At 48.1% G+C, this 25,671-nt stretch overlaps 1 protein-coding gene across 2 annotated transcripts; it reads left to right on the top strand.

Annotated features, from left to right (window-relative positions):
- The first annotated feature begins 15,083 nt into the window (after positions 1-15,083).
- KCNE3 (potassium voltage-gated channel subfamily E regulatory subunit 3) lies at positions 15,084-24,185 on the top strand. 2 transcript variants are annotated; one of them, XM_045818062.1, is made up of 4 exons: positions 15,084-15,302; positions 16,405-16,531; positions 20,306-20,455; positions 23,572-24,185. In XM_045818062.1, exon 4 carries the CDS (start codon positions 23,611-23,613, stop codon positions 23,908-23,910), a length of 300 nt encoding a protein of 99 aa, XP_045674018.1. In that variant the 5' UTR covers positions 15,084-15,302; positions 16,405-16,531; positions 20,306-20,455; positions 23,572-23,610; the 3' UTR covers positions 23,911-24,185. The 2 variants fall into 2 exon arrangements, with proteins under 2 accessions (XP_045674018.1, XP_045674019.1); XM_045818063.1 differs by lacking the exon at positions 20,306-20,455.
- The last annotated feature ends 1,486 nt before the right edge of the window (positions 24,186-25,671 follow it).

The following is a 25,671-nucleotide window of genomic DNA, read 5'->3' as shown; positions in this document are numbered from 1 at the left end:
TGGGATCCTGTCTTTCTGGGTTGACTTCTCCAAGTCTGATAGCTACTTTTAATTAGGTAACCTAAACCAGGCCAGAGGCTGGGAGAAGATAAGAAAATTTCCCAAAGATAGAAGTTTTTCTTATATGAGATCTCTAAGGATACAGGGCTTTATATCTGTTATCTATTGCTGCATAACAAATCACCCCAAAACAACCTACAACAATAAACATTTTTTATATCATATATAGTCTGTGGGTCAGGAATTTGGGAGAACTTAGCTGAGTGGTTCTGGGCCAAGATCTCTCAGGAGTTGCAGTTGAGATGTCAGCTGGGGCAGCTGTCATCTGAAGGATTGACTGGGGCTAAAGGATCGGCTTCCAGGATGGTTCACTCCCATGCTTAGTTGGTGCCAGTTGTTGATAGGAAGCCTCAGTTACTCACTATGTGGCCCACTCCTTAAGGGCTACTTCAATGTTTTCATGACCCCACAACTTGCTTCCCCCAGAGCAAGTAATGCCAGAGAGACAAGGTAGAAGCCACAATGCCTTTTATGACCCAGCATTGGAAATCACTCAGTCATTTCTGCAGTCTCCTAATCAATGAGCCCTAACTCAGTGTGGAAAGGACTACATGGGAACGGCGGGATGTGAGGCTCATTAGGGACCATCTTGGAGACTGGCTACCACAGGCAGGAAGGGCGGAAAGAGCCTTGAATGAAAAGTCAGGTAACCCTAGTTCCAGACCTGGTTCTACGGGCAAGCCATGTACCCACTCTGGGCTTCAGTTTTCTCTGACATAAGCACTGTATGATGAAAGTACAGTGTGAGCCTCATAGTTTTACATTTTCTAGTAGGGGCATTAAAAAAGTAAAGCACAGTTGACACTCATTTTAATAACATTTTAATTAACCCAGTGGACCCCAAATATTGTCAGTATAAAAATATTTTACAAGAAGTGTACTAAATCCAGATAATCTGTGCATTTCACACTTATAGCATACCTCAGTGTGTGCCACACTTGAAATGTTTGGGAGCCCACGTGTGGCTAGTGACAACAATGTTGAAAAATGCATCTTTAGACAATATCACATCTGAAGTCTTTTTAATTTCCCAGGGTTCTGTGGCCTCACTGTCTTCCAAGAAGGGTGAGTCCTCCCACATCTGAGGGTTGATTGTTGGCTCTGCACATAATTTATATCAGTTATTCAAGATGAAAGGGACTTTAGAGGTATATTCCTGTCTCCTCGTTGTATAAAGATGAAACCAAGACTTTGGCAGAAACTTGCACAGTAAATTAATGACAAAGCCAGGACTAATTCCCAGGTATATGAGGTCTGTCCAGATGATATCCAGCCATGTAATATGAAAAATAGACATTTATGGAGAAGATACAAGAAACATTGTACATCGGACAATGATGCCTCAGTCCCCTTCAAAGTAGGCACCTTGGGACCTCACACAGTTCTCCCAATCGCCATCAGCTGTCCCATTGTATTTTCCTTAATCTCATCAACAGTCTGAAATCTCTTTTCTTTCAAAGGTGATTTTAGTTTTGGGAGAACCAGAAGTCTCAGGATGCCAAATCTGGGCTGTAGTCAGGCTGTTACCTGGGTGATGTGATGTTTCACCAAAAATCTCTGTAGTAGACATGATGCATGAGCAGGCACTTTGTTGTGATAAAGTCGCCAGTCACCAGTTGTCCATAGCTGCGGCCTTCTGAATCATTGCAATGGTTTCCACAGATGAATGTTCAAGCTTAACGCAAAATTTGATGTAGACTCATTGTTCTACTCACTCAGCCATTTTGAATGCAACAGACACACAATACACATGCTCACTCAACAATGTCTAAGACACCCACTGACTAGTACAGTGAAATGTCATTGTTGACGCATGAACATTCCAGTCCCCTCTTCTTGGCTGCCAGGTTACATCAAAGTAGCACAAACCACTCTCATTACATTAACCATGGCTGGACTTTTTCTGGACAGACCTCATAAGTCTCTTTCTCATGCTCCTTTCCTGCTATAAACACTGTCTTAATGGCTCAGAATGGTATACTTTACATGTCATGGACACTCAGTATTAGCTGATTAGTGTTTTGTCCACCCATAATTTCTCCATATCCTTTCTAGGCCTTAGTTTCCTACCCATGGAGCCAACAGTGCTATTGAAGGAGTGTGGAGGCAGGGAGTAGTCAATTATCTTGCAGTATTACTGCCAGGAAGGGAAATAATTATTCTAGGAAAAGTGGAGTTAGATTCTCATGGTTGGAAGGCTGTGCACAGTGCTGCTACCCATCTGATAATTGACTATCCTCCTCAGCAGCCCTAAGTGACCACACAGCATGTTTGTGAATGCTGTCCAGAGATGGGAGAAAGAAATTACTCAGCATATATTTTTAGTACCAGGTAATGTGTTACCCCTCTTAAATAATCCTCTCATTCAGCAGCCAGCCCCATCTTTCTGGACCACTGAGAATCATTCTGCATGGTGTGGTGGCTGAGTTACCTGACCTTCCTGAGCCTCGGTTTCATTAAGCACAGAGCTTGGCACAGAATAGGCAGCAGGAAATGTATGTTATTAAGGTTAATTCACCAACTATTTCAGGCACAAGATATGATTGCACTTTGTGGCCCCCTTGTGGTTGGGTGGGGCCAGGTAACTTATTCTGGTCAATGAGTTATGAATGGAGGTGACATGTGATTTCTGAGCTGGAACAGTGAAACAGATCCCTTCAAGTTTCTCTTTCCCTGTGAAACAGTGATCAACAACAGCTAAGATGCTGGCTACTTTCTGAGAGACTGCAGTGAGCTGAGCGCCCTGCTGCTGATGGACATGTGGTGGAATTAAGCCACCAAAATGTGGGGGTTGTTGATCACCACAACATAACCTAGCCTATTCTAACTGACAGTGTTTACATTAGTAGAGATTCTTTTATTTGCAAGTGTAGAAACCCAACTCAGACCAACTTAAGCAAAGGCTCAAGAACAGAATCAGACCATGTAGACTTCTACAAACCCTGATAGTCTTTTCTCTCCTATTCTCTGCCAGGCTTCTTGGTGCATTTGCTTCGTTTTTTCTTGGTTCCATCAGCATTTTATGTTTCCTAGGCTACATGGTGGAAGATGGCTGCTGCTGCAACCCTGAATGTTGGAGTAGAGACAAAGGATATCCCCAGCAATTGAGCAATTGGCCGGATGCTAGAAGTATTGCTGGGGTGGAGAACACTGGATGAAGACCAAGTCTGGAGAGGAAGGCGAGTTCAAGTTCAGATAAGTTTGAGATGTTTGTGGGAGGCACGCGTGGAGGGGGCTAGTTGGCGTGTGGATCTGGAGAATAGGTGCAATGAGTGACGGGTTCGGTCTGGGAGCCCAAGGAGGCAGAAGAGGAGGGCAGAGGCTTGAGAGCTGTGAGGCACAGGCCACGGAGGAGCAAGCCAAGGAGACTGAGAAGCAGTAGGCAGAAAAGTAGTGTGGGGCCAAGAATGAGACATGGCAATCTCGTTCACTCCTCTGGCAGCATGAAAAGATAGGTAGGATTATTCTGTGAATGAGAAAACTGAGGCTCAGGGAAGCTAAGTGACTTGTATGAGGTCATGCACTTAGGGACAGAGTCAGTCTCTTGATGCCCAGTCTGGGTCTCTCCCCTCTTCACAGCTGCCTCTGGAGGGTGAATGGGGCAGGCATCCCAGAAGGGACATGCCTCCAAGAACAGGTGGACCATGGGTTGGCAGAGCTGGGGAGGATGCAGAGCTGAAGGACAAAGGTTGGCTGACTCTCCTTCCTTCCTGAACAGAGCCCACCTCTGGTTTCCTGCTGGGGCCCTTACTCCAGGAAGGAAGCACAGCATATGAAGGAGAATATTTAACACCCTGGCTTTCCCGTCTCCAGAAAGCCCCTTCTTGTTTGTGCAGGCCCTTTTCTCCACAAACAAACAGATGGTCCAGGGTCCAGCGAATGAGTGCTGAGCGTGAGGACGTGACCAAGTGCAATGACTGGTCCTGCGCCTTGCTCCTCTGGCAGGGTTAGCAGGACCCCCAACACAGCCAGCTCCGGCAGTGTGACCAGGTGCACCTTGCTTCGTGGAAAAAGCCTCTCTCCAAAGCCCTGAGGAAATTAGCTTTTTGTGCTCTAAATCTGATTTTTCTCTTTACCAAATTATAATTTACCATACGTGTTATCATACCATATTATAATACCTACAAAGTTAAGAAAAATCTATCCCAGATGTGGAGCAGGTAGCCCTCTGTTCTTGCACAATTCTGACTGTTAGAAAGTTACTCCTCGCCCTAAAGTAAAACCCGTCCTCAACATTACCATAAGTCTGCCTTCCTGCAAGGCCTCCTCTGAGAGGTCTTTCCTGGCCCTCCCCCCACCTACATCCCCCCTCCCCCACCCGCCCCAGGCGGCACTGGCCCCACTGTATTGTCCTTGTTTCCATGTCTGACCCAGTCCAGCCTGGGAGCTCTCCAGGCAGGAGGATGTAGCTGCATCATCTGTGGCCCGCTCAGCACCAGACCAGGGCCTGGCACAGAACCCTGTGCCATCCTGGCACAGAGATGCCCAGAAATAGTCTGTGTCAGCGAATCAGTGCTGTCCCAGAAGTGGTCTCTTTTTCAAGTTAAACTTTCCTGATTCCTCTTCTGTTTATCACAGAACATGACTTCCAGTCTACAAAGCACTGCCTTCATCTCAACAGGCTCCAAGTGGCTAAGGTGCCCTCAATCTCTCTTTCTGGGAATTGAAGACAACAACATGCCTGGTACAGTCTAGCCAGTGTGACCCATCTCTATGCCAGCCTTGGGAACAGAGATGGGCTAGACTTGATCCCTCCCTTCAAAGAGCTCACAGCTTTGTGGAGGAGACATGTCTGTAAACAATATTTGCAAACACTGTTACAAGTGCCATGAGAGAAGTTTGCACAGGGTACAACAGGAACATAAAAGAAGAAGTAGCAAGTGTTAAAGGGGAGGAGAGGCAGAAAAGGTTTTAGGTGACATGGAATTATTTAGAATTCTAGGTTGTAAATAAGAGAAAACCCAACTCAGATTACCTCAGATGAAAAGAGTATATCTTAGCTCCCATGACTAAAAAGTCTGGAGATGGACTTCAGGCACAAATTGATCCAGGACTTCATACAATGGCATCAAGACGTGATTTTTTTCTTTCTCCATCCTTCCGCTCTGCTTATCTTGGCTTTGTTTCACTCTGTCCTGTATGGTACCAAAGATGGCTATTGGTAATTCATGCTTAGCTTCTACGGCTTTAGGCATCACTACTTCCATATACATTCAGCCTCAGGCCCAGGAAGGACTCTGAGCCAATCAGGAGCCATCTTGGAACCAGCAGACAGGGCTCAGCTGTCCCTACACTATGTGGGCTGACAGCAGTGGAGGAAGAGCTGTTTCCCCAAAAGGAAAAATGAGGTTCTGCTCCCAAAGGAAGGGATTCTGGGAAGACCAAGGCATCAGATGCTGCAGGCTCAAGTGATAAGCAAGGAATTCTGGGGATAGACAGACATATTCTGGGAAGAGGGAGAAGCATGCTAGTCACCGAAGTGTGAAGCTGTTCATCGAACTCAGGTACCTATCTTGCCCCAGACTATAGCGGGGGCTTTAGGTCTCCCCCAAATATTTCCCCGGTCTTTGTATCTCCAATATGTGTATTTTTCCTATATTACAAGAATTCCCCAGTTCTCTGAGGACAATAATGGGTATCCTAGAATTTAACTCAGTTCTGACACTGTCTCCCTGGAAATAGCATCAGATCCCTCAAGTTAAGGGCTCAGTCCTACAAGACTGCCCCCACTTCAGATACCTATAACAAGTCTGGCCTGTCGCTTGTGCTTGTGACGAATCAGCTATAAATCAGAGGTCCCCATGATCCTGTATTTGGGTTCAATTTGCTAGAATGGCTCATAGAACTCAGAAAACCGGCTTACTTACTAGATTACCAGCTATTATAAAAGGATGTAGCTCAGGGCCAGCCAGATGGAAGAGATGCTGGGGCACGGTGGGTGGGAAGGGGCGCCGAGGTCCCGTGCTCTCTCTGAGCACACCACCCTTCACTGACCTCTCCATGACCACCGACCCAGAAGCCTTCCAACTCCGTCCTTTGGGGTTTGTAAGGAGGTTTCATTACACAGGCACATGTGACTAAGTCATTTGCCAAGGCGATTGAGTCAACTAGCTACATTTCCCACTCAGCTACATTTTCTGGAGGCGGGGGGTGGGGGATGGAGAGGGATGGAGGATTGAAAGTTCCAACCCTCTAACCACAAAGGTTTGCTCCCCTGGCGACCCAACCACGAGTGCTTTCCAAAAGCCGCCTCTTTAAGATAATAAAAGACACCTTTGTCACTTAGGACATTCCAAAGTTTTTAGGAGCTCTGTGCCAGGAACAGGACAAGAACAAATACATATTTCTTATTATAAACCACAACATCACACCATTTCAGGGCTATAAACCTACTTCCAACTACCAATGTCTGCTCTTTTGTCTGAGGACTTTATGTCAGGGTAAAGGGTGGGAGCTGTTCACCCATTTGTCAGGCTGAGTGTGCTGGGGAATTAATGTCCCCTGGGAGCAGCCTTCCCCGATGATATCTGGCCCTACTAATGTCCTTGCCCCTCTGGGGTCCAGTATGACCCCTTCCTCCCATTGCTCTCTCAGCCTGGCAGTAGTTTCCCTCCCCACCAATGCAAGCCAGCAGTACCTACAGTATTCCTGGTTGGTTTCCTAAAGCCTCCTTCACACTTTCTTCAGATTACCTAGTTTCAAGGTACCATCTGCTTCCGGTCAGAACCCTGGCTGACACAAGGTCTTGGTCGGCAGTCAGAGGCTGGCTTGGGCTTCACCGTTCCCTGGGACGTGCTCGGTGCTTGCTGGGGGCTATTCTTATCCAGCTCAACTCAACTCCACCACAGAAGCCCTCTCCAGCCCAGGGCTGTTCTAAGCACTTCCCACACATAATTTAATCTTCACAGCAAATAACAAACCCACAAGGTTGAATTACTAACCATATTTTCAGAAGAAGGAAATCAGCTCAGGTGAAGATTTGCCTAAGTTCATGCAGTTAGAGGCAGGTCCATGGTTCTGCATTCAAATCTGCACTCTAAAAGCTTGTGCATTAACCAGCACCCCACAAAGGCTGTGCACTAAAGGGACTCCCACTCTGCTTTCCTCACAGGTCAAGTGAAAGGCTCAAATGAGACCCTGAAAAGCCAACACAGCTGGTCAGCCTGAGAACTTTGTTGCATCCTCTCCCTCCTCAGGAGTCTTTGACAGAGCTGGCAGGGGCCCCAGATATCAGACAGACTCTCTCCCTCCTATGCTGAGGGGGAAACAGACTCAGAGAGGTAAGTGGTTCCCCCCAGGTCCCACATTTACTGTAGGAGCCAGAACTAGGATCCAGAATGTCTCAGACACCCACAAACACATGAGCGAGAAGGATGCAGCATTCCCCTCAGGGAGGAGTTCAGAAGAGAGAGAAGGGGCAGGGATCAGGATGGGGTGGGGGACAAGAGCTGATTTCCTGCCTGTAGAATTTCAGATTTCGGAAATGCAAGGGGTCTCAGAGCCCATCTAGAAAGCTTCTCTGATAGTCAGTCTGACGAAGAAGCCTACTTCTGCCAGAGGCAGCCTATGCCATGCTCCCAGTGAGCAGAGATCGGGGTCCTGTGACTTCCCCATCCCCAACCCACCCAATGCCAGGTCTTCTCCGCAGGACTCCACAAAATAAGCCAGCTGCCTCTACCTCGAAGGTGTGAGCTGTGCTTACAGCATTTTTGTTCCCTTCTTCTCACTTTTGCTGGGCAGTGAATCTCTGGTGCGTCATCATCTCTCCTCTCCGACTGCCCAAATCACATGTTTTCCAAGGCTCGCTGTAAAGGGTACTTTTTTCAGCCTGTGCAGCTGTTCACCCTATTTTTGACAATAGCATCCAAATTTTTCTTAGGGAAACTTTTCAAGTTTGTATGTTTTTTTTAACTGAGGTATACTTGATATATAACATTATATTAGATTCAGGTGTACAATATAATGATTTGATATTTGTGTATATGGCAAAGTGATCACCACAATAAGTCTAATTAACATCAGTCGCCATACACAGTTACAAATTTTTTTTCCTTGTGATGAGAATTTTTAAGATCTCTCTTAACAACTTGTAAATATATTATACAATACAGTATTATTAATTATAGTCATCTGGTCACCATGTTGTACATTATATCCCCATGACTTGTTTTTAACTGGAAGTTCATACTGTTTGACCCCCTTGGCCCATTTCTCTGACCCAAGTTTCTGTGGTTTGCATAGATATGTTGCCCCTGCCACCCTTTTCCCCTGGCTTCTGTGATTGGTGCAAGGACAGGCACTGGGCCTGTTTCAGGACAATAACAGTCTGACCAGAGTCTGACCAGGACTTCTGCTGGCAGGGCTGTGGAAGAAAGAAGTTGTCTCTACTGGTTATACCGGCAGAATAGAGGGTGTACATAGAACTCAGCCATCCTGTTACCACAAAGTGCAATCCTGCCTGAGAATGGAGCAATAGTCTGAAGAGTGAAGCCCAAAGGTGCAAAAAACCCAGCCTACTGAAGACATCATCTGAGCTCCTGGGTCCAGCCATGCCTGAAGCAGTCCCTCTGGAGTTTGTAATTACATGAGCCAGTAAATTCTTTTTTCTACTTAAGTCAGTTTGAGTTGGGTTTTCTCTCTGTTGCAACTAAGATTCCTGACCAATAACATCCACCTCCTCTGCAAACGCTAGTTCTTGCTGACCCCACTTTCTCCTGCATTCCCATAGCTCTTATTGTTCAAACCATAAGATTCAAAGTCTGTATTTACACAACCGTGAACACACATGCCCTCATTAATAGTTATTCTTTATGGAGCACTAACCATGTGCCAGTTACCAGGTAAAGCACAGTACATACAATATCCTTCTGTAATCTACACAACCATAAATTGAAGGTATTTTTATCCTCATTGTCCTGATAAAGAAACGAAGACTCAGAGAGGTTAAGCTCTCACAGCCAGTGAGTGGCAGGGCTAGGATTCAAATACAGCTCCCTGGGACCCTGGAGGCCGAGTTCTAGACCACTGTGTCACCTTGCTTCCCGGGACACAGCATATGTGAGGGTAAGGTGGGGAGGAGAGGTCACCAAGATCTTGTCTCCTGACGCCACACTATTCGGCCCTTGCTCCACCTCGTCCAGTGCTCTCTTCACTATTCTGTGCTGCCTGCAAAGGCAGGAGGAGGGAGAAGTGAAGAATAAGACAAAGCGTGTTGGGAACCACCCTGACTGGTATCAGAAGCTGAAACCCCCACCTAGCTAAGGCTAAGGGAACGCCCTTGGAACCGTGAGCCAGCAAGGAGATAAAAGCTTATCTTCCTGGCAGGAATGCTGCTTCTGCTGCTTTATTCATAACTGAACCCCCAAAAGCTTGGTCGGTTAGCCAAAGACGGGTAAGATTCCCCACGGGGAAACGACCTAAGCCAGGCACGATCACTTTGGGAGGCCCCCCCAAAAGAAGGACTTGAGGGGCTGCAGCAAAAGGGGGTGATGGACCCTCGCTCCTCGGCTTTGACAAAGTCTGAGTTCTCAGCGTCTGGAAGAAAATCTCCTTATCTCTCAGTTGCCTTAGTTCCCTTGCTCCACCTAAGCCTGAAACAATGACAGGGTGGTGCAGCTCGGTACTGAGAAGTGCGGATTCCCCAGGGTGATCAGGCCTAAGAAAGAATATGTAAATTACTGTGAAACCTTCTTTGTTTAGAATGCTCTCAGTTGAATGAGAAGGGTCTTAGGAGGAAGTTATTTTGTTCCTCAGTCTTACAGCTCTTTGACCCCCAACTCAATAGACCGGCAGAGTTCTTTGTTTTCTATGGTTCCTTACTTCCCCTAATGAGTACTGTACTTTACCTGAATTATTATGCAGCATGAGCCTAATAAAAGCAGGTATGGACGGTAAATCAGCGCGCTCCCCACTAGGGGGAGTGGCCATTCTGTCCCTACTTCCCCACAGAAACTAGTCTGTCTCTGTGCATGTGTTGTTTTTTCTCGCATGTTTATTGTCGAGCCATCCACAGTGTTCCGTGGTCACTGCTGGCCGGTGACCCACGCGCAACAAAAGCGTCCCGAGAGTCATGGCTGACGGGCCAAGAGGAGATGAGATCACAGAGGCACAGACTTGGGCTCCTGAAAGTAATGGAGTAAAATAACTTAATGTGATCATTGAACGTGCTCTGATTCACCCTGCATTTTCCCTGAGGACCCAAGCCTCTGAGACTGTTGACAGACACCATTCATACTTATCCTACCTCCCAACCCTTCTCCCCCACCTACCAGATAGACATGGGCTACATCCTGGCTATTCTATGGGGAAAAGACACACCTGGTCTTTGTTCTCATAGTGCTTGCAGTCTAACGGGAAAGGCAGACCCCAAAGCAGTAGATGACTGGGTGGAGTTCTATAAAGAAAACAGAGAATTAGATGGATGATGGTTCCATTTACTGAGGGAAGACTGAGGGAAGCCAGGGAAGGAAGTCAAGAGTTTCAGCCCCAGCGTGTTACCCCAACAGAGATGTCACGTAGGTAGTTAGATACAGGAGTCTCGTGCTCAGAAGAGAGGTCTGGACTAGAGGCTGAAAAAGCTTCCTATTATCTCGTTAGGCTTTCTCAGGTCTACCTCTTCCTGGAAGCTTTCCCTGATAATGTAATTCCTCCTGGTCTTTCCTTTCATGACATTCATTCATTCACTCAGTAAAGTCTCGGGAAAGTTAACTCTGTGTTGGCTTAGTGTTGGCTCTCATGTTGGCTCTTATGTTGTAGGTGTGGAGTCAACAAGTAGAGAAGACAGTTATAACACAGAACAGTAAGTGCTGTGGTCAAGGAAAAAGCAAGGGGCTATAGGAGAATGGGCCTCCGTATCACCTGGGTCAAGCAGGAAGCAGATGGTCATCTCACGTCAGTAATTTGACAAGGCTCTATTTAAAGGGGGTGGGCAGGAGGTAGGGCAACTGGAAGGGGTGGTGAAGTACCCTGGGGTTTGAAGCATTTGGGCATTATTGCCTCCCTGGGCCTCAAAGGGAGAGAAAAGGGAGTGACTGCAGGAACCCAGAGCTGGAGAGGGCAGAGCACTGAGGTTGGCCCAATAGGAGCCGTGAGCTTCAGTTGAGGGACACAGCGAGAGCAGCAATGGCAAAAGATTTTTTAAGAGTAAGTTACATATATAAAATGATGTTAGGTATTGTTGAATCACAAGGCAGGAAAGGAGGTTAGGGAGGGCAGAAAAAGGGCGGGATCAGAGTTCGTAAATAGGATGGTCCGGGAAGGCCACACAGGAAGGTGTCACTAAAGCAAAGACTTGTATCTCCAGGTAAATCTTTCCCTGACCCCTTCTGTTAGCCCACCCTTCAAGTCCTAAGGGCAGGCCCTTGTCCTGAACTTAGAGTTCCCTGAAGGGTCTTCTCAGACTACGGTCCCCAGGACAGGATTTCTGTTTCATTCTTCTTTTTCTTGTCGAATAACAGCAGAAGCTGCTGCTTTACAATGGCCCCTTGGCCAGCCGCCTTCCCTAACAGGGTGTCTGCCACATCCTCACTGCAGAGAAGGGGAAGTGGAGGAAAACTTAAGTTTCTGAAGAACTGAAAAAGAGAATCAAGATTAAGCATATACTTTATGTCTCCAATAGACACAAGAACCAAAGGTAGAAGTCAATAGGAAGCAGTTTTTGTCAAAACGTGAGAACACCCTAACAATCAGAGCCTTGGCTGCCTCGGGGGCACTGAGTTCTGGTCACTAGAGGTGACCGAGAAGTGTGGGAAAGACACTGGGCAATTTCATGTCACGATGAAATATAGGAGATTCTTAAAGAAAGTATTTAACTAGTTAACTCTAAGAGTCCTTTCAACTTAGGTTCTACCACTGAATGATTCTAGAACTCTAAGATGTGTGATTCTAAGACTATGATTTTAAAATTTTATTAGAACAAGAGATAGTCCTTATCTTTAAAGAAATCACAACCCAGTAGATGAAGTGGGCAAATAGTTACTTTTCTTTTTTGAATTTTTTTAATCCTTACCTGAGGACATTTTTTCACTGGCTGAGAGAGAAAGGAAGAGAGAGAAAAACATCAATGTGAGACAGAAACGTTGATCCACCACCATCTCGTACACTCCCCAACCAGCGATAGAGCCAGCAACCTGGCTATATGCCCTGACCGGGAATCGAACCAGTGACTTTTTGGTCTATGAGAGAATGCTCCAACTGAGCCACGCCGGCCAGGGCAATAGTTACTTTTGATAACTGTAATAAATAGTCCTATAGAGTAAATTCAAGGCCCTGAGTAGACTGTGAGAAGGAACCCAAACTGAGCAAGGGTTATTTCCTCAAGGCTGTCAAGAATCACCTGCATTAGAATAGTTTGGGAATCTTTTTCTTTTTTTAATGCTAATTTCTGGGCTACCCTTCCAAATCTCCTGAATCAGAACCTCTAGAGTGCAACCTAAAAGTCTACTTTACTAAACTGAGCTCCAAGGTGAGTTTTAGGCAGAATGAAATTTGAGACCATGTGAGCGGGGAGGCGGGGGTGGCGGGCTCAGGATGACTTCCCTTGAGAGGTGATTTCCAGGCTGGAAAAAGGAGTAGCTGGGTCAAAATACACACCCACAGAAATAACAGGTTTTGATGGAGATTAACAATTTTATATAACATTCTGTCCATGTTGTAGGTCTTTTCAAAATGATAGCCCAAAAGGAAGTCTAGATGTAATCTGAGATTCTGTGATCGAGGGTACGTGCCTCAGATGTCCTGGAACAGATCTTTGTTTGCCAGGGAGCAGGAGCGGGCCTGTTTGTTCTTAGTCATTGCAAGGCCACAGGCTAGTAAAGAGGGATCTGAGAAGTACTCCCCACAGAGTCCCTGAGAGGCCATTCCCAGCCTCTGTCTGTTACAGAAGAGAACAAGGGGGGCCTGGAACGATATACTATTATTGAAAGAAGGCCCCGGGTCCGTTATGTCTGCCGCCAGAGGAAAGACGTCTCTCAATGCCAGAGATTTGTGAAAAGGAAAGGAAATGTTTATTTAATGCTATACAGACTTAAAGTAGTGACCTAATGTCTTCATCAAAATCCCAAAGTCCCTTAAAACACCCACAAACAGACACAGTCCTTCCTTCCTTCCCCCTTTGCCCAGTCCAGAGTACCGTATCTCAGGAAAGGAAATAGAAGTCCATGGCTCAGGCAGTCCTCTGGTTCTTCCCAGTTAGTCCTCCATCTCAACTGGGAGACCTCCCTGGGTTCCCGGCACCCTCAGCTGAGTCACCGGGATCTCTGCTAAAACCAGGTGGTGGTTCCCCTTCTAAAGCTGTGGGGGTCCCCTGCTCTGTCCAGGCCTCGTGGTTCTCTCCTAAAGCAGCACGGTTCTCCTCCTCAAGGCTGTGCATGGCTCTCTTTCTCAGGGCTGTGCATGGCTTTCCTTCCTAAAGCAGCACGGTTCTCCTCTCAATGGCCGAGGTCCTCCCCATTCTGCTAAAGCCGCATGGTTCTCTCTTCTCTCAGGGCTGCACATGGTTCACCTCCTCAGGGCTGCGCATGGCTCTCCTTCTCAAAGCAGCATGGTTCTCCTTCAGGGCTGCAGGAAGGGAGAGTCCTCACTCTGCCAAAGCCGCATGGTTCTCTCCTCAATGGCCGCCAAGTCTGGGTTTTAAATCCCCACGGCCAATCTTCCTCTGCAGCCTCATTTCCGACTCCTCCCACACTCGGCTTCACATGCCAGAACTCGTATCCTTCCAGCTTTACTGGGCTGCCATCTTGAGTCTGGGCAGGTGTGGCCCCAGGTCCTGGAGCCAATCTTCTCCGAGCTCCCATGCAGGCGCTGTAGCTTGGGGGATCTGCCCCCAGTCACATGTTGGTGGGGAAGTTACTTCCATTCCCCTGGCTCAGAGATGATCACAGCTATTTAACATATCTAAGGACCAGCCAAAGGCTATAGATATGTTAAATGACCACGCCAGAGGGTAGCTGCAAGGCTGTTGCTATGCAAAACAGCTCTCAATGGCCTTGCCTCATTTGTCCCTTCCCCCAACCCACACCCTGGGTGGGGGTATGGAGACATCTTAAAATCTCTTGGACACCTTAAGTTCTGGACCCCATTTCAAATGCCCATTTGGGGTCCCCCCTCTTGGCTGCACCCTGTAACATGTCCACTCCCCTGCCCTTAGCCTCCTGGCCATTTCCCAGTTGTCCCTGCTTGCTTCTTCTTTCTGGAGCCTGCAGTCACCAGCAAGGGAGCAGCAGTTTGAGTGAGCCTGGTGGCCAGAAAGTGAGGGGTGTTCTGGGACAGGGACCAGTGAGGCGTGAGGCTGGACGCCTAGTATTTAGGCATGTAAAGAACTATTGAGCCCTGGCCCAAGTGGCTCCACTGACTGGAGCTTCGTCTGTTAACTGAAAGGTTTCAGGTTCCATTCCTGGTCAGGGCGCATGCCTGGGTTGCTGGTTCGATCACCAGTCAGGGTGCATATGGGAGGCAACCAATCAATGTTTCTCTTTCTCTCCCTTCCTCGCTCTAAAAGCAATGAAAAAAAAATGTCCTTGGTGAGGATTTAAAAAAAAAAAAACAACAGCAACAACAACAACGTGGAAACTTGGAGGGAGGGGACGTAAGCTCTTCCACTAACGTCCTTGGTGAGCCTGGTCAATTCCCTTCCCAACCTGGGCCTGTGTTAGGATCCGATATCTCCAGGGACCACTCGGCTTTAATGCTTTGGATTCTGAGATCTTATCTGACCCTAACCATCATCCTGTGTGGGATGTATGCAGGAATTCTACCTATTTTATTGCAAGGAAGACAAGACCCAGTGAGGAGCAGTGACTTGCTCACCACCACGCAGCCACAAGGAGCAAAGACTGATTCCACCAGCAACCAACGTTCAGCCTCACTTTCTGGAGGCTAGATAAGCTGATGCGAAGCGATATCAGGTCCAGGAAGCAGACGCTGCAGGGGACGGAAGAGTCAGAACCCACAGCGGGGTGAGGCGGTGCAGCTGGGCGGAGACGTCCGAAGGCAGCCAGAGGAGAAGCGGGTGTGCTGGGGGGCGGGCGGGGCCGGGGGAGGGGACGCCCTAGGGAGAGTAAAAGGGAGCAAAGCAAAGGTCTGTAGGCAGAACCGAGGGGGCGCGGGGCAGTGCTGGGCACCGGCTGCTCACAGCCGAGACAGCAGCCGAGACGACGGATCGAAGGGTGCAGTGCAGTGCACCCTCCTGCACAGGGCGCCATGCCCCACGAGCAGGCGCCCCTCTGAGCCTTGCGGAGAGGCAGGTAAAGCGTACCCGCAGGGTTGGGAAAGCTGAGCTGTTGCGGGGAGTTAGAAATGAGGTATATTGTCGCCTCCCTTGAGACCGTAGAGCCGAGGAGGGGGCGTTCAGATACGAAGCTGATCCTCCCCAGGACAGAGCAGCGGGGTTCCTGGGGCCGTTCGCAGGAGTGCGGAGCTGGGCTCCAGGCCCGCCCTGCCTGGAGACGGTGGGAGTTCTGGAGGGCGGCACGAAAGCTTCTTGCATATCCACAGATATGCAAGCGAGCACCTGTGGGTGAGCAGGGAGTGCACAAAGGCTCTCCGGGACTCAGCCGGTTTTCATACCTGACGGGAGCCGCTTGCTCTGCAGAGTCGATGTGCCCATTGGCTACTGCCTGTATGCGCCTCAGCCCTGGGGAAAGCCTGAGGACTCCCCAAAACATCTCCTGCTGCTAATAACATAGGTCTAGGCTGGGAATCAGGAGATGAGTTCGTTTAAAGGTTGTAAACCTGTGCCGGTCACCCGCCCGCTTTGTGCCTTGTGCTGCTTTTCTTGAATCACCGCGCATAAAACGAGCCTCTGGGCCTGTTGCCAGTGCGCTCCCTGGGACAGGAGGGAAAAGCGGTCTACACCTGGGAATCTGTTTTCACCCTTGTGTTGAGGCCTTGTGTAGAGTATCTCCTATTCTCCCAACCTACTCCAGCGGGAGAGGACTTGCCCAAGATCACACTAGGGAACGGAAAAGAGCCGAAGTCTCCTCACCCCTAAACAGGACTTTGTGCACTTCACCTGCAGAGATGCGTTGTACACGCGAGAGCTCCAGCGTGCACCCAGCTGCTCTGTCCCTCTGTCCCTCCGAATGAAGGAGACCCAGTGCCAGACCTTTCACCTTTTCTTGACTCCTCGAGACATCAACAGCCTCCTTCATCCTCACTCACTCCCCACATCTCAAACACATTTCTATCCACAAACTGAAAAACACCTGCTAAGAGACAAGAAACCCCATCTTACTGTTGGGGAAAAAGAGGCCCAGAGTGGAGAAGCAACTTAACCAAGATGCATGACTAGACACATTGGTAAAATAGGGTCAGGTCTCTTGATTACCACTCTGGTGTGTTCTCCAGTGACAACAGGACTATGGAAGGGCACCCCTGAATGGAAAGAGACTACAGAACTGATCAGACAGGATGGAAGACAAGGAAGGCTTCTGAAGAATCAAGAAGGATAATATGAAACTGGCTTCTTCTGAAGGTAGCAGTGCCAAGGGTGGGGAGAGGGGACATAGGGATGGCTGTTCTTGGAAACCCTGGGGTGGCTGGGTGGGGAGGACACCAAGGGGGCCAGGCTGCCCAATAATGATCTCTTATGTTTATATAATACTTCGCACTTTCTAGAATACCTTCCCCTTAGAGTCTCCCCCAGGTCCCCTGTGAGGTAATCAGGGGTAATTATCCCATCTCATAGATGAGTTGCAGAGAACATTAGTACAGTGCTCAAGGTCACATAGCCGAGCACACAGCCAAGATTAGAACCATGAAAGGAACACTTGAAAGGCAAGATCACAGTCTGGGTGACTGGGAGTTGTGTGTGTGCAGTGGGTGGGTGTGTGTGGCCACACCCTAGGTCGGTACACAGGGAAGTAGGTTGCAAAGCCACTGCCAGTATTTTGGGGCCAAGAATGTTTGCCCTTTGATTGAATGGGGTTCAGGTTAGGGAATGTCTGGGTTTCCAAAGGAGGCTTAGAGTTCTTCCTGCCCTGACTTACTTCCCCACCTGGCTGAGGCAGTTTCTTTTCTCTGAGTCTCCTCTTTTCCAAACCAAATGGAATCTGTTTTGGCCTGTCCTTGAAGTTGTTTTTAAGTAATATAAGCTGTTTTCATGAATGTGTATGTGTTGCTGAGGGGGAATGGTCTAATAAGTAGAGAAATTGATTGATTTATTCTTCAGTGCCTGCTATGTGCTCAGGCCCAGGGAATAAAGAAAGGTATGGCAGGTCCCTGCCCTCACACCTGACTATATAGAGAGATTCTATATAGATACGCACATATAATTCCATTACAGCACGGTGCTCTAACAGGGGTTTATGCAAACCACTTTAGGAATGGACAAGAGGGAGGGACTAACTAGCTAGTGAGTGGGGAAGTGGTGTCTCAGGACAGGGTCTACAGAGGAGACATCGGAGCTGCATCCTGAAGGCTGCAGGAGTTCACTGTGCGGATGGAAAGAAGAAGGGTGTTCCTGCGCAAGAAAACAGTATGAGCAAAGGCAAGAGGTGTGCAAGTGCAAGGAATGTTTTGAGAATGGCCTGTAGCTCAGTGTCATGGGGCACAGGACACTGGAGAACGCTGTGGTGAGATGGGACTAGAGGCAGGGTCACATCCGAAGGACTTTGAATGATATTCAGAAGGTTAAACTGTCCTACGGGCAACGGAGAACTTATAGTGGAAGGATCTGTGGACTGGATGCCTGTCATCCCAGCTTTACCCCTCCTCGCTATGAGACCTTGAGCAAGTGATTTCCTCACTGGGGGGTCCTCTCTTTTCCCACTGGCTGAATGAGGGGGTTGTACCAATGACATGATTATTTAAGGGGTAATCAGCTCAGATTCTATTCCTGTGTCTCCTTCCAACTATATGTTAATGTCCATTCCTGCAACTCTTCTCCCATCCTTTGGCCTCCCAGTCCATGGTGGTGACAAGACCTCCAGAGGGACCAGCAGCAAAATTGTGCATCTTAGGAGTTACCTTTGTATTCCCTGCATGCTTTTTTTGTGACTCCCCGCGCACCCTGCCTCTCTCTACCACATTTCTGGGCACTTACGACACTCCTTTGTAAGAGTAGCTGCAACAGAGCAATGGGTGAACCAGAAAACCAATGGCAGTGTTTCACTTTTCCCCAGAGAAACCTGACATAATATCTCACTAAGATATCCAGGTCAGTCTTCAGATCACAGTTGTACACCTCTATCCCCAGGTCAGAGGTCAGGTGAGTTCAAGCCAAGAACATTTAGGGAGAATCTGTCAATGTGGAGGGAATAGTAGCAATAGAATGTGGAGGAAAAGAGTGTGCCCGGCTTGTCCAGCACACCAGGGTAGGTCTGGAACAGAAAGGGCCATGGGAGAGGAGACGAAAGGAAGACTAATTCCTTCTCCAAAACTTACCTCCTTCACCCCTTACTGGATCCTCAATTAAGATTGGTAAGGATCTGCAGTGCAGGAAGAAACCGTCGTCATGGAGTTAGAGGGGATGATGCCCAGGACACAAGGAGGCTGTGTTTGGTGTGATATGCTGCTCAAATGTTAAGGAGTGTCGCCATTAGTAGTGAAATGAGCTCCCGCGCAGCACTCCCGCAGGCCTGTGTTGTAGTCTGCGCTCGGCTGTTTGTAGCCTTCGCCTTCTGAGCTTCAGTTTTCCAATCTACAGAACGGGGGGTGGCCTAGAATCCAGATGCTAAATGAGCTTTAAAAATCTCTTTCAGCTTGGCCAGATCCTTCCTAATTGGTCTCTTCTGTTTCAAGTGAAGGGCGTGTAGGGCAAGAGCTGTTTCCCTCGTCATTATGAACTTCATAATCAGTGACTATCTCGAAGGGGGAAGCCAAGGAGCACAGAAAGAGGAACAAAATTCCAATGTTCCAACTGCCAGGTCCCCAACTTGGGACCCAGAGGCAGGTTGTAGAGAACCAACCTGTCCCTTTATCACCTCTCTGCCTCTCCTGACCCAACAGGACAGGACGCCCTTGCCCCCGGCCTCTCTCCCACCCCAACCCAGCCCCTAAAGATAAGTAACTATGGCTTCTTCCCTTCTCCCATCGGACCACAAGCATCCAGGCCTGCTCAGAGAGGTCCTGGAAGGAGGGTCTGAAGGTCCCCCCACACTGTCCCCATACCCCCACTTTCTGCACAGATTCTGTCTCCTCCCCAGGCTAGATCACCATGCCAGGTAAGCTGTTAAGAGGAAAAATAACAATTCAAGCAATTCAGTTTTCAGATTATCTAGGTTGGAATATTAAGTGTAGCTCCATTCCAGGGCTCAGAATCCTAACTTGTGAGGGAAAAAGTCTGCAGCCTGTCTCATGATTTGAGAGGCTCTAGAATGTTCCTGGAATGCCTGTCCCAACAGTCTACCCAGTCTGCTCTGATCTCTCAGTGTGGTTTTGTGACTCATGTCACAATGTCCTCTAATGTCCTCATGTGACATTAGAGCTGACTAAAACCGTACAGCAAACCCCCTTCTGTCACAGATGCAGACAGGAGCTGGGGCCCAGCAAAGGGAAGTCACGTGCCCAAAGTCACATAAGTAACAGCTGAACCAAGACCACTCCTTGAGTTTCCATTTGCTTCACTGTGAAATGAGGGCAGTTAGACTGGACGGGCTCTGAAGGCCCCACCAACCTCTGTTCTACAAAAAGAAAACCGCCGCTGTGTTTGTGGGGTGTCTAGTGCTAGGCACTGCGTATTTTTCTTCTCTAATTTTCACAACGAGCTATGCTACAGGTAGTGTTGATGCCATGACCACGATTATACCTAGTCTATCCAAATAGCTAATTGGGAATATCACTGTTCCTATGTAAAGCATTGACCCAACTGCCAGCTGCCGTTCTGCCATTTACATCATTCACTTGACTCTCAGGCCCTTTCAGCCTTTCAGAGGCTCCTTCCTGCTAAGGCACCAACACTGTTGGGAAAGGGAATGCCTTAGGCTGCACTATTAGCTGGTCCCTGAGAAGGAGTCCGTGTGTTACACTGAGCTTCCTCCATGAAGCTTCCTCAATTGAGACCCTGTGGGCCTGGAGTTAGGGGACAGCAATCAGATGTCCCTCGGCCACTGTACAATTCCTGTAACTCTAACCCCAGGCTGACCTGGCCCAGCTGCTGCAGGAAGGGGAGGGGAAGCAGGAGGGTGTCAGAGCCAATAGCAAGGCTATTGCACAACCCTTGGAGCCCAGCCTTGGGTGATCTGCCCTGGTTTTGAAGTTCGTTCTGTGTCTGGTTCCTTCCTTTTCTGCTCCCCCTCCTGCTTCCCAGTTCTGGGTCTTCCCCACTGCTGAAGTGAATACTAAGACCCCCGATGTGTCCAGAGACATTCTGAAGAGGTTGAGGAGCTAAGGAGCCTTGGGGCACCCAGAAGGAGATTCCCAAAGCCAACTCAGAGCCAGAGAATTTGCCTGCTACTTGGTGAGTCTTCCAGACCAGCGTGGCCCTCCCTCTACCCTGTCAGTGCTACCCCCTGTAAGAGAGAGAAAAAAACTGGTAGCAGTGACTGCCCTGGGGAAGTGCCCTGGGCTGCTGGGAGCAGGGAGACTTCACCTGCACTGTGTATGTCCTGTGTATACATATTTACTACTCAAAAATAAAATACAGATTTCCACTTTAATGGGAAATCATGTTTACATTCAAATATACATTTTTAAAATCTTCACCACAGTGAAAGTATATGGTCAAGAAAGCCCAGAGGGAGGCAAGGCAGGGGTGATCATCTTTTTTTTTTAATTGTGGTAAAAAATAAGACATATAGCTTAGAATTGACCATGTTAACTGTTTTAAGTGTACAGCTCAGTAGCGTTAACTACATTTACACTGTTGTGCAATAGTTTTCTAGAACTTTTTCATCTTGCAAAACTGACACTTTCTATCCACTGAACTACACCACCTTATGTTAATCTTTTTTGATAAATAAGGAAACTGAAGCCCAAAGAGGGTGAGAAATTTATTTCTCTCAAAGCAGGCTCCTCCAGCTGCTTACACCATCTGTCTGCTGTCGACCTGTAAAACTGGCAGAGACCCCTTCCTCCCCAAACCCTTGCATTAGCCATTCCCTCCCGCAACTGCCTCTCATGCCTGTCCCTGCCCCCACCTTGCCATTCCCTAGGTCCCTGCTCAGGACTCGGTGTCTTCCAGATGAACTATTTCAAGACCCTTGTCACTGGGCTTTCTGCCTCAAGTCTTGCCCTCAGTTGAGTCCACATAACAGCCAGTGTCGTATCCAAACACAGATCTGATCTTTCTGTCCCCTTTTCAAATACTGTTTCATAACACTTCCCCACCTGCAGGATAAAGTTCCAGCTCTGCACCGTGGCACTCAAAGCCCTGCGTGATCTGGTTCAGGCCCGTATCTCCACCCCACATCCTGCGGCATCCTCTCACGCATCCTACATGCTAATCTCTTTATGCTACTTTCCATTCTTCAGAACATTTTATGCGCTTTCCAGTTGTCATGCCTTTGCTCATCTGTTTCCTTTTCTTGCCTTTTCTGCTTCCTAAAAACCCTCCAAGGTCCACTGAAATGCCTCCATCACTGTGAACACTCTCTGAGCCCTGATCAAAATTCATCCCTTCTTCCTTTAAGCCCCAGCAGACTCTGGCATGTCCCCTGAATTATGGAAGAGCTGGCAATGTGCCCCTGAGTGCGGTGGGGACTGGGTCTGAGTCCGCTCAAAAGTAGGCCTCCAAAAACCATGACTGGCTGAATGATTAGCTGAACCAATAATTTCATTGTGCTGCTCCTGCTTTCCATTGGCCCACAAAACGACAAAAGAAGGCACACATTTCATGCCTGACAAGTGGGGTAGTGGATGAGACCTATGCCTCCTGGATCTTAACTCAGCAAGTGCTCATTCTCTTTCCCTCCTTCATTCACATAAGGTAGCCCAAGTGCTCTAGAACATGGGGCCCCAGAAGCCTTGCAGGAAATGTGGGCCAGTCCTAGGTGATTGCTGTATCGTTTAGATTCTCCCCCCGCCCCCCCAGCTTCTGCATTCTTAGAGCTGTTCATGAATATTTATCATGGTCATAACTAACTGTCATCTTTTCTGGGAAAGAGACCTTATGGTTAATAATCAGGATTCTTAACTTTGGTTGGCTGGCAGCTCTGCCTAGATAATGGAGGGTTTGGAACTAGTCAGTGAACTCAGGGCTCTGGGACCATGGAGAAGTCCCTAAAGTGGCCACCTTTACTGGAGACTGTTGAGGAAAGGAGAACACCCAGCCAGAGACGGGGTAGACCTCCAGGGAAGGAGAAGTCCCAGTCAGTCTCAGGATAGACCCCCTAGGCTTGGGGGACAGACACAGCTCTGCTGACAATGAGCACGTGGTCTGCTGATACCCTTATCAGTAACAAGACAACAGCCACACATTGCCTTATATGTAAGTGCAGGGCCAAAGGGAAGGCTGAGATGATAAACCTTGTGGAGTGTGGTCGAGGGGTAGGGAGCACTCAGTGAAGGTTTACAGAAGGAAGTGGATGTGGAGCCTGGTTTAAAGGGAATGGCATGTGGTTTTTTAGAGACCAGGATGCAAGGCTGTCTTTGGATGTTTTTCTGTATTATAGACTAAGGATGTCTGAGGAGGAAAAGGAATATTTATTATCACCTATTATTTGCCAGGTAACATGGTGACTGTGTCAGAAAGCAGAATAGTTGAGGTGCTGTGTCTTGTCTCTCTGTGGAAGGTGAAACCCCAAACCAGACTGAGTGCCCCGTCGCTCCCCACCCTCAGGCCCGACCCTGTCCTCTTTGCCAGTGCCTGAAGTGGTTATCAGCCTCTCCCTGCCTCCCCAGCCACCTCCTTTCCAGAAGTATTCCCAATGGAATCCTTCCAAAAAAAATCCTAAATAACTAGGAATATTGAGTGCTTGGGACATAGGATGCTTGAGAGGTCAATGATCCCCACCCCTGGTTCCAGCTAGGGTGAAATCTAAGCCATCCCCAAACATCTAAATGGTGTATGTGGAGTATAAGAAGGAATTGTGCTAAAGGAGAATTCTGAGGAGTATCTTCCAATAATGCAACACAGTCCTACCAAGAGCTGGCATGAAAGTTGAGGAACTCTGAGCTGGCCAACAAAAGGCTGGACTCTGTCTGAACTCTACCTCTAAATGTTCTCTGGGATCACGGTTAAGCCATGTGTTCTCTCTGGGCCTCTGCTTCCCCGTATGTAAAACAGAAGGAGTTAGATTAAATAATCCCCAAGTTCCTTGTAACTGAAAGCTCAATGATTTACAGAATCCAAAGAAAGGACAGATCAACATGGATTACAATGGTCGAGGAAAGCTTATTCCACAGGTACCTGCTGAGCATCTGTTGAGTGCTGCCTTGAGTGGTTGTATATAGCAGTGAGTAACACAGACATAGTCCCTGCCTTCATGGCGCTTGCAGTCTTATGGAGAAGACAGACAAGGAAACAAAGCAGAATGAACTGTGATGTTGGGGTTTTAGCTGGGGTCTGAAGGAGTGAGGAGGTCATTCAAGCTGCAGGTCATGAAAGCCACCCTTTCTCTTTTCTGTTGCCACCAGAGTGTCCTCCGATTCTTCCCTGCCTGAATCCCTGTTGCTATGGAGACCACCAATGGGACTGAAGTCTGGTATGAGAGTCTGCATGCTGTTCTGAAGGCTCTAAATGCCACTCTTCACAGCAACTTGCTCTGCCGGCCAGGACCAGACAACCTGACTCAGGAGCGGCAGGCCAGCCTACCCGGCCGTGATGACAACTCCTACATGTACATTCTCTTTGTCATGTTCCTATTTGCTGCCACCGTGGGCAGCCTCATCCTGGGATACACCCGCTCCCGCAAAGTGGACAAGCGCAGTGACCCCTACCACGTGTACATCAAGAACCGGGTGTCTATGATCTGATGCGAGAAACCCAGGATGCTGAAGATCAAGACACCTGAGCGTTGATTGACTTCTGAGACCTCCAGAACTCAGCCATGGCTCCCGTCAGGCCTCAGTGTTCCTATGTACAAGGTCAACGAGACACAGTGCTAAGGGATGTCATTACTGGGCTGGGGAGAGAAGGGCAGACCTAGGCCTTGTGGGGAAAAAAGGACTTTTTTCCAGCAAAAGACTTGATATACATGATAGACAGTGGGAACTATGAACAAATACATACAAGTAGCAAAAGATAATAACTAATGACTGGTCTAATGGCTGGAGTATCATGGGCCAGGGACTTGAGGAAGGAGAAAGGGAAGTCGTGGCAGAGGGAAACTAGACGAGAAGGTGTGTGGAGGACACGTGTGTGTGTGTGTGTGTGTGTGTGTGTGTGTTATCTTCACTGACTGTGAGAAGCAGCAATGATTATCCCATGTGACAGAGAGGTATAGCGTTACTTATTTATATTTGTTCACACTTGATGTTTCTCATGATTTCCCCCCGGGAGGGAAGCAGGGCAAGTGCCATTCCACCCACCTGGGCTAGAGCTGTGCCATGACTGGAAGTCTCTGTGCCCAGTGCTTTTTAAGACTCTGACACACAGGGTCAACCCAGGCCTAAAAGGCAGACAATTCTGGGAGCCCTCCTTCAAAAAACTCCTACTTAGGTACCTATTACAAAAATATATTACCATTTGACACTTCCGGGGCCTCTCCTAAAACCTTAAGAAGGAGTCGTGCCTGTGCAGGGCTCTGAATGCCAAGCCTCCTTAGCTCCAAGGTTCCTGTGCCTCCAGCCAGGTCACAGTTGTCACAGTGCCCTTCCCAGACACAACCCCTGCCATGGGATCTTCACTACCTCAAATGTATAGCCTCTTCTGTTTTGACTGAGTTCTGGGAGAAACTTTCTGATACCAAGTTTCAATCTGCTTCCGTAAGATTATCATCACACCTGGAAGGTTACCATATGAAAAGAAGCTGAGTGTGCAAGGCAGGTACCTGGCTCCATGGAAAGGGAACCAGTCCTGATTCTACCACTGATGTGAGCTGTGACACTGGCTGAACACTCCCCTCTCTGATCTCCTCCCTCCACAGCAGAGTGAAATAGTCAGACTTAAAGTCTCTAAGAGTGCTACCAGTTCTGACATTATAGGCTCCATGTACAGTAGGTTGAACCATATAAAATTACTGTTTGTGGGTCAAAAACAGCTGAATATCAGTATTTGATATGGGTCAGTCTAGTCTGTGCAGTCTAGCATGGCAGGTGGATACTTCACTAGCTCAAATCCCAGGCTGGGGCCTCCCACTTGTTCGGTTTGATTTCTATTTAAGAAAGCTCCGCGGGGTCTCCAAAAGGCCCTATCAAAACGTACATTTTTATGTATAGCAAAAACTCTGAAAAAATATTTTGATGTCAGTTATCTTTGAGGAGAAAGATTACGGGTGATGTTCCCTTTCTACTTTAAATTTTTATATACTTTTTGGTTTATTTGACCATAAGTATGTTACCTGTATAATACAGGATGGGAGAGAGGGGCAGAGAGCTACTTCCACTTTGAAAAAATAAAAATAAATGTCCATGTATTTCTTGAATGGAGGGTCACAGAACACGTGCTCCCATGAGGAGTTACATTCACCCCCTGCAAATCTGCAAAGCCTGTGTGTGCTCAAGACTTTCCTTACCACTCCTTGAGGGAGAAAGTGGAGACCTGCTTAAGATGTGACCCATGGGAAGACAGCAGAA

Source organism: Phyllostomus hastatus, unplaced genomic scaffold, assembly GCF_019186645.2.
Source record: "Phyllostomus hastatus isolate PE091 unplaced genomic scaffold, TTU_PhHast_1.1 phas_scaffold_317, whole genome shotgun sequence".
Lineage (NCBI taxonomy): Eukaryota > Metazoa > Chordata > Mammalia > Chiroptera > Phyllostomidae > Phyllostomus > Phyllostomus hastatus.
This window is presented reverse-complemented; position numbering and strand designations above follow the sequence as displayed.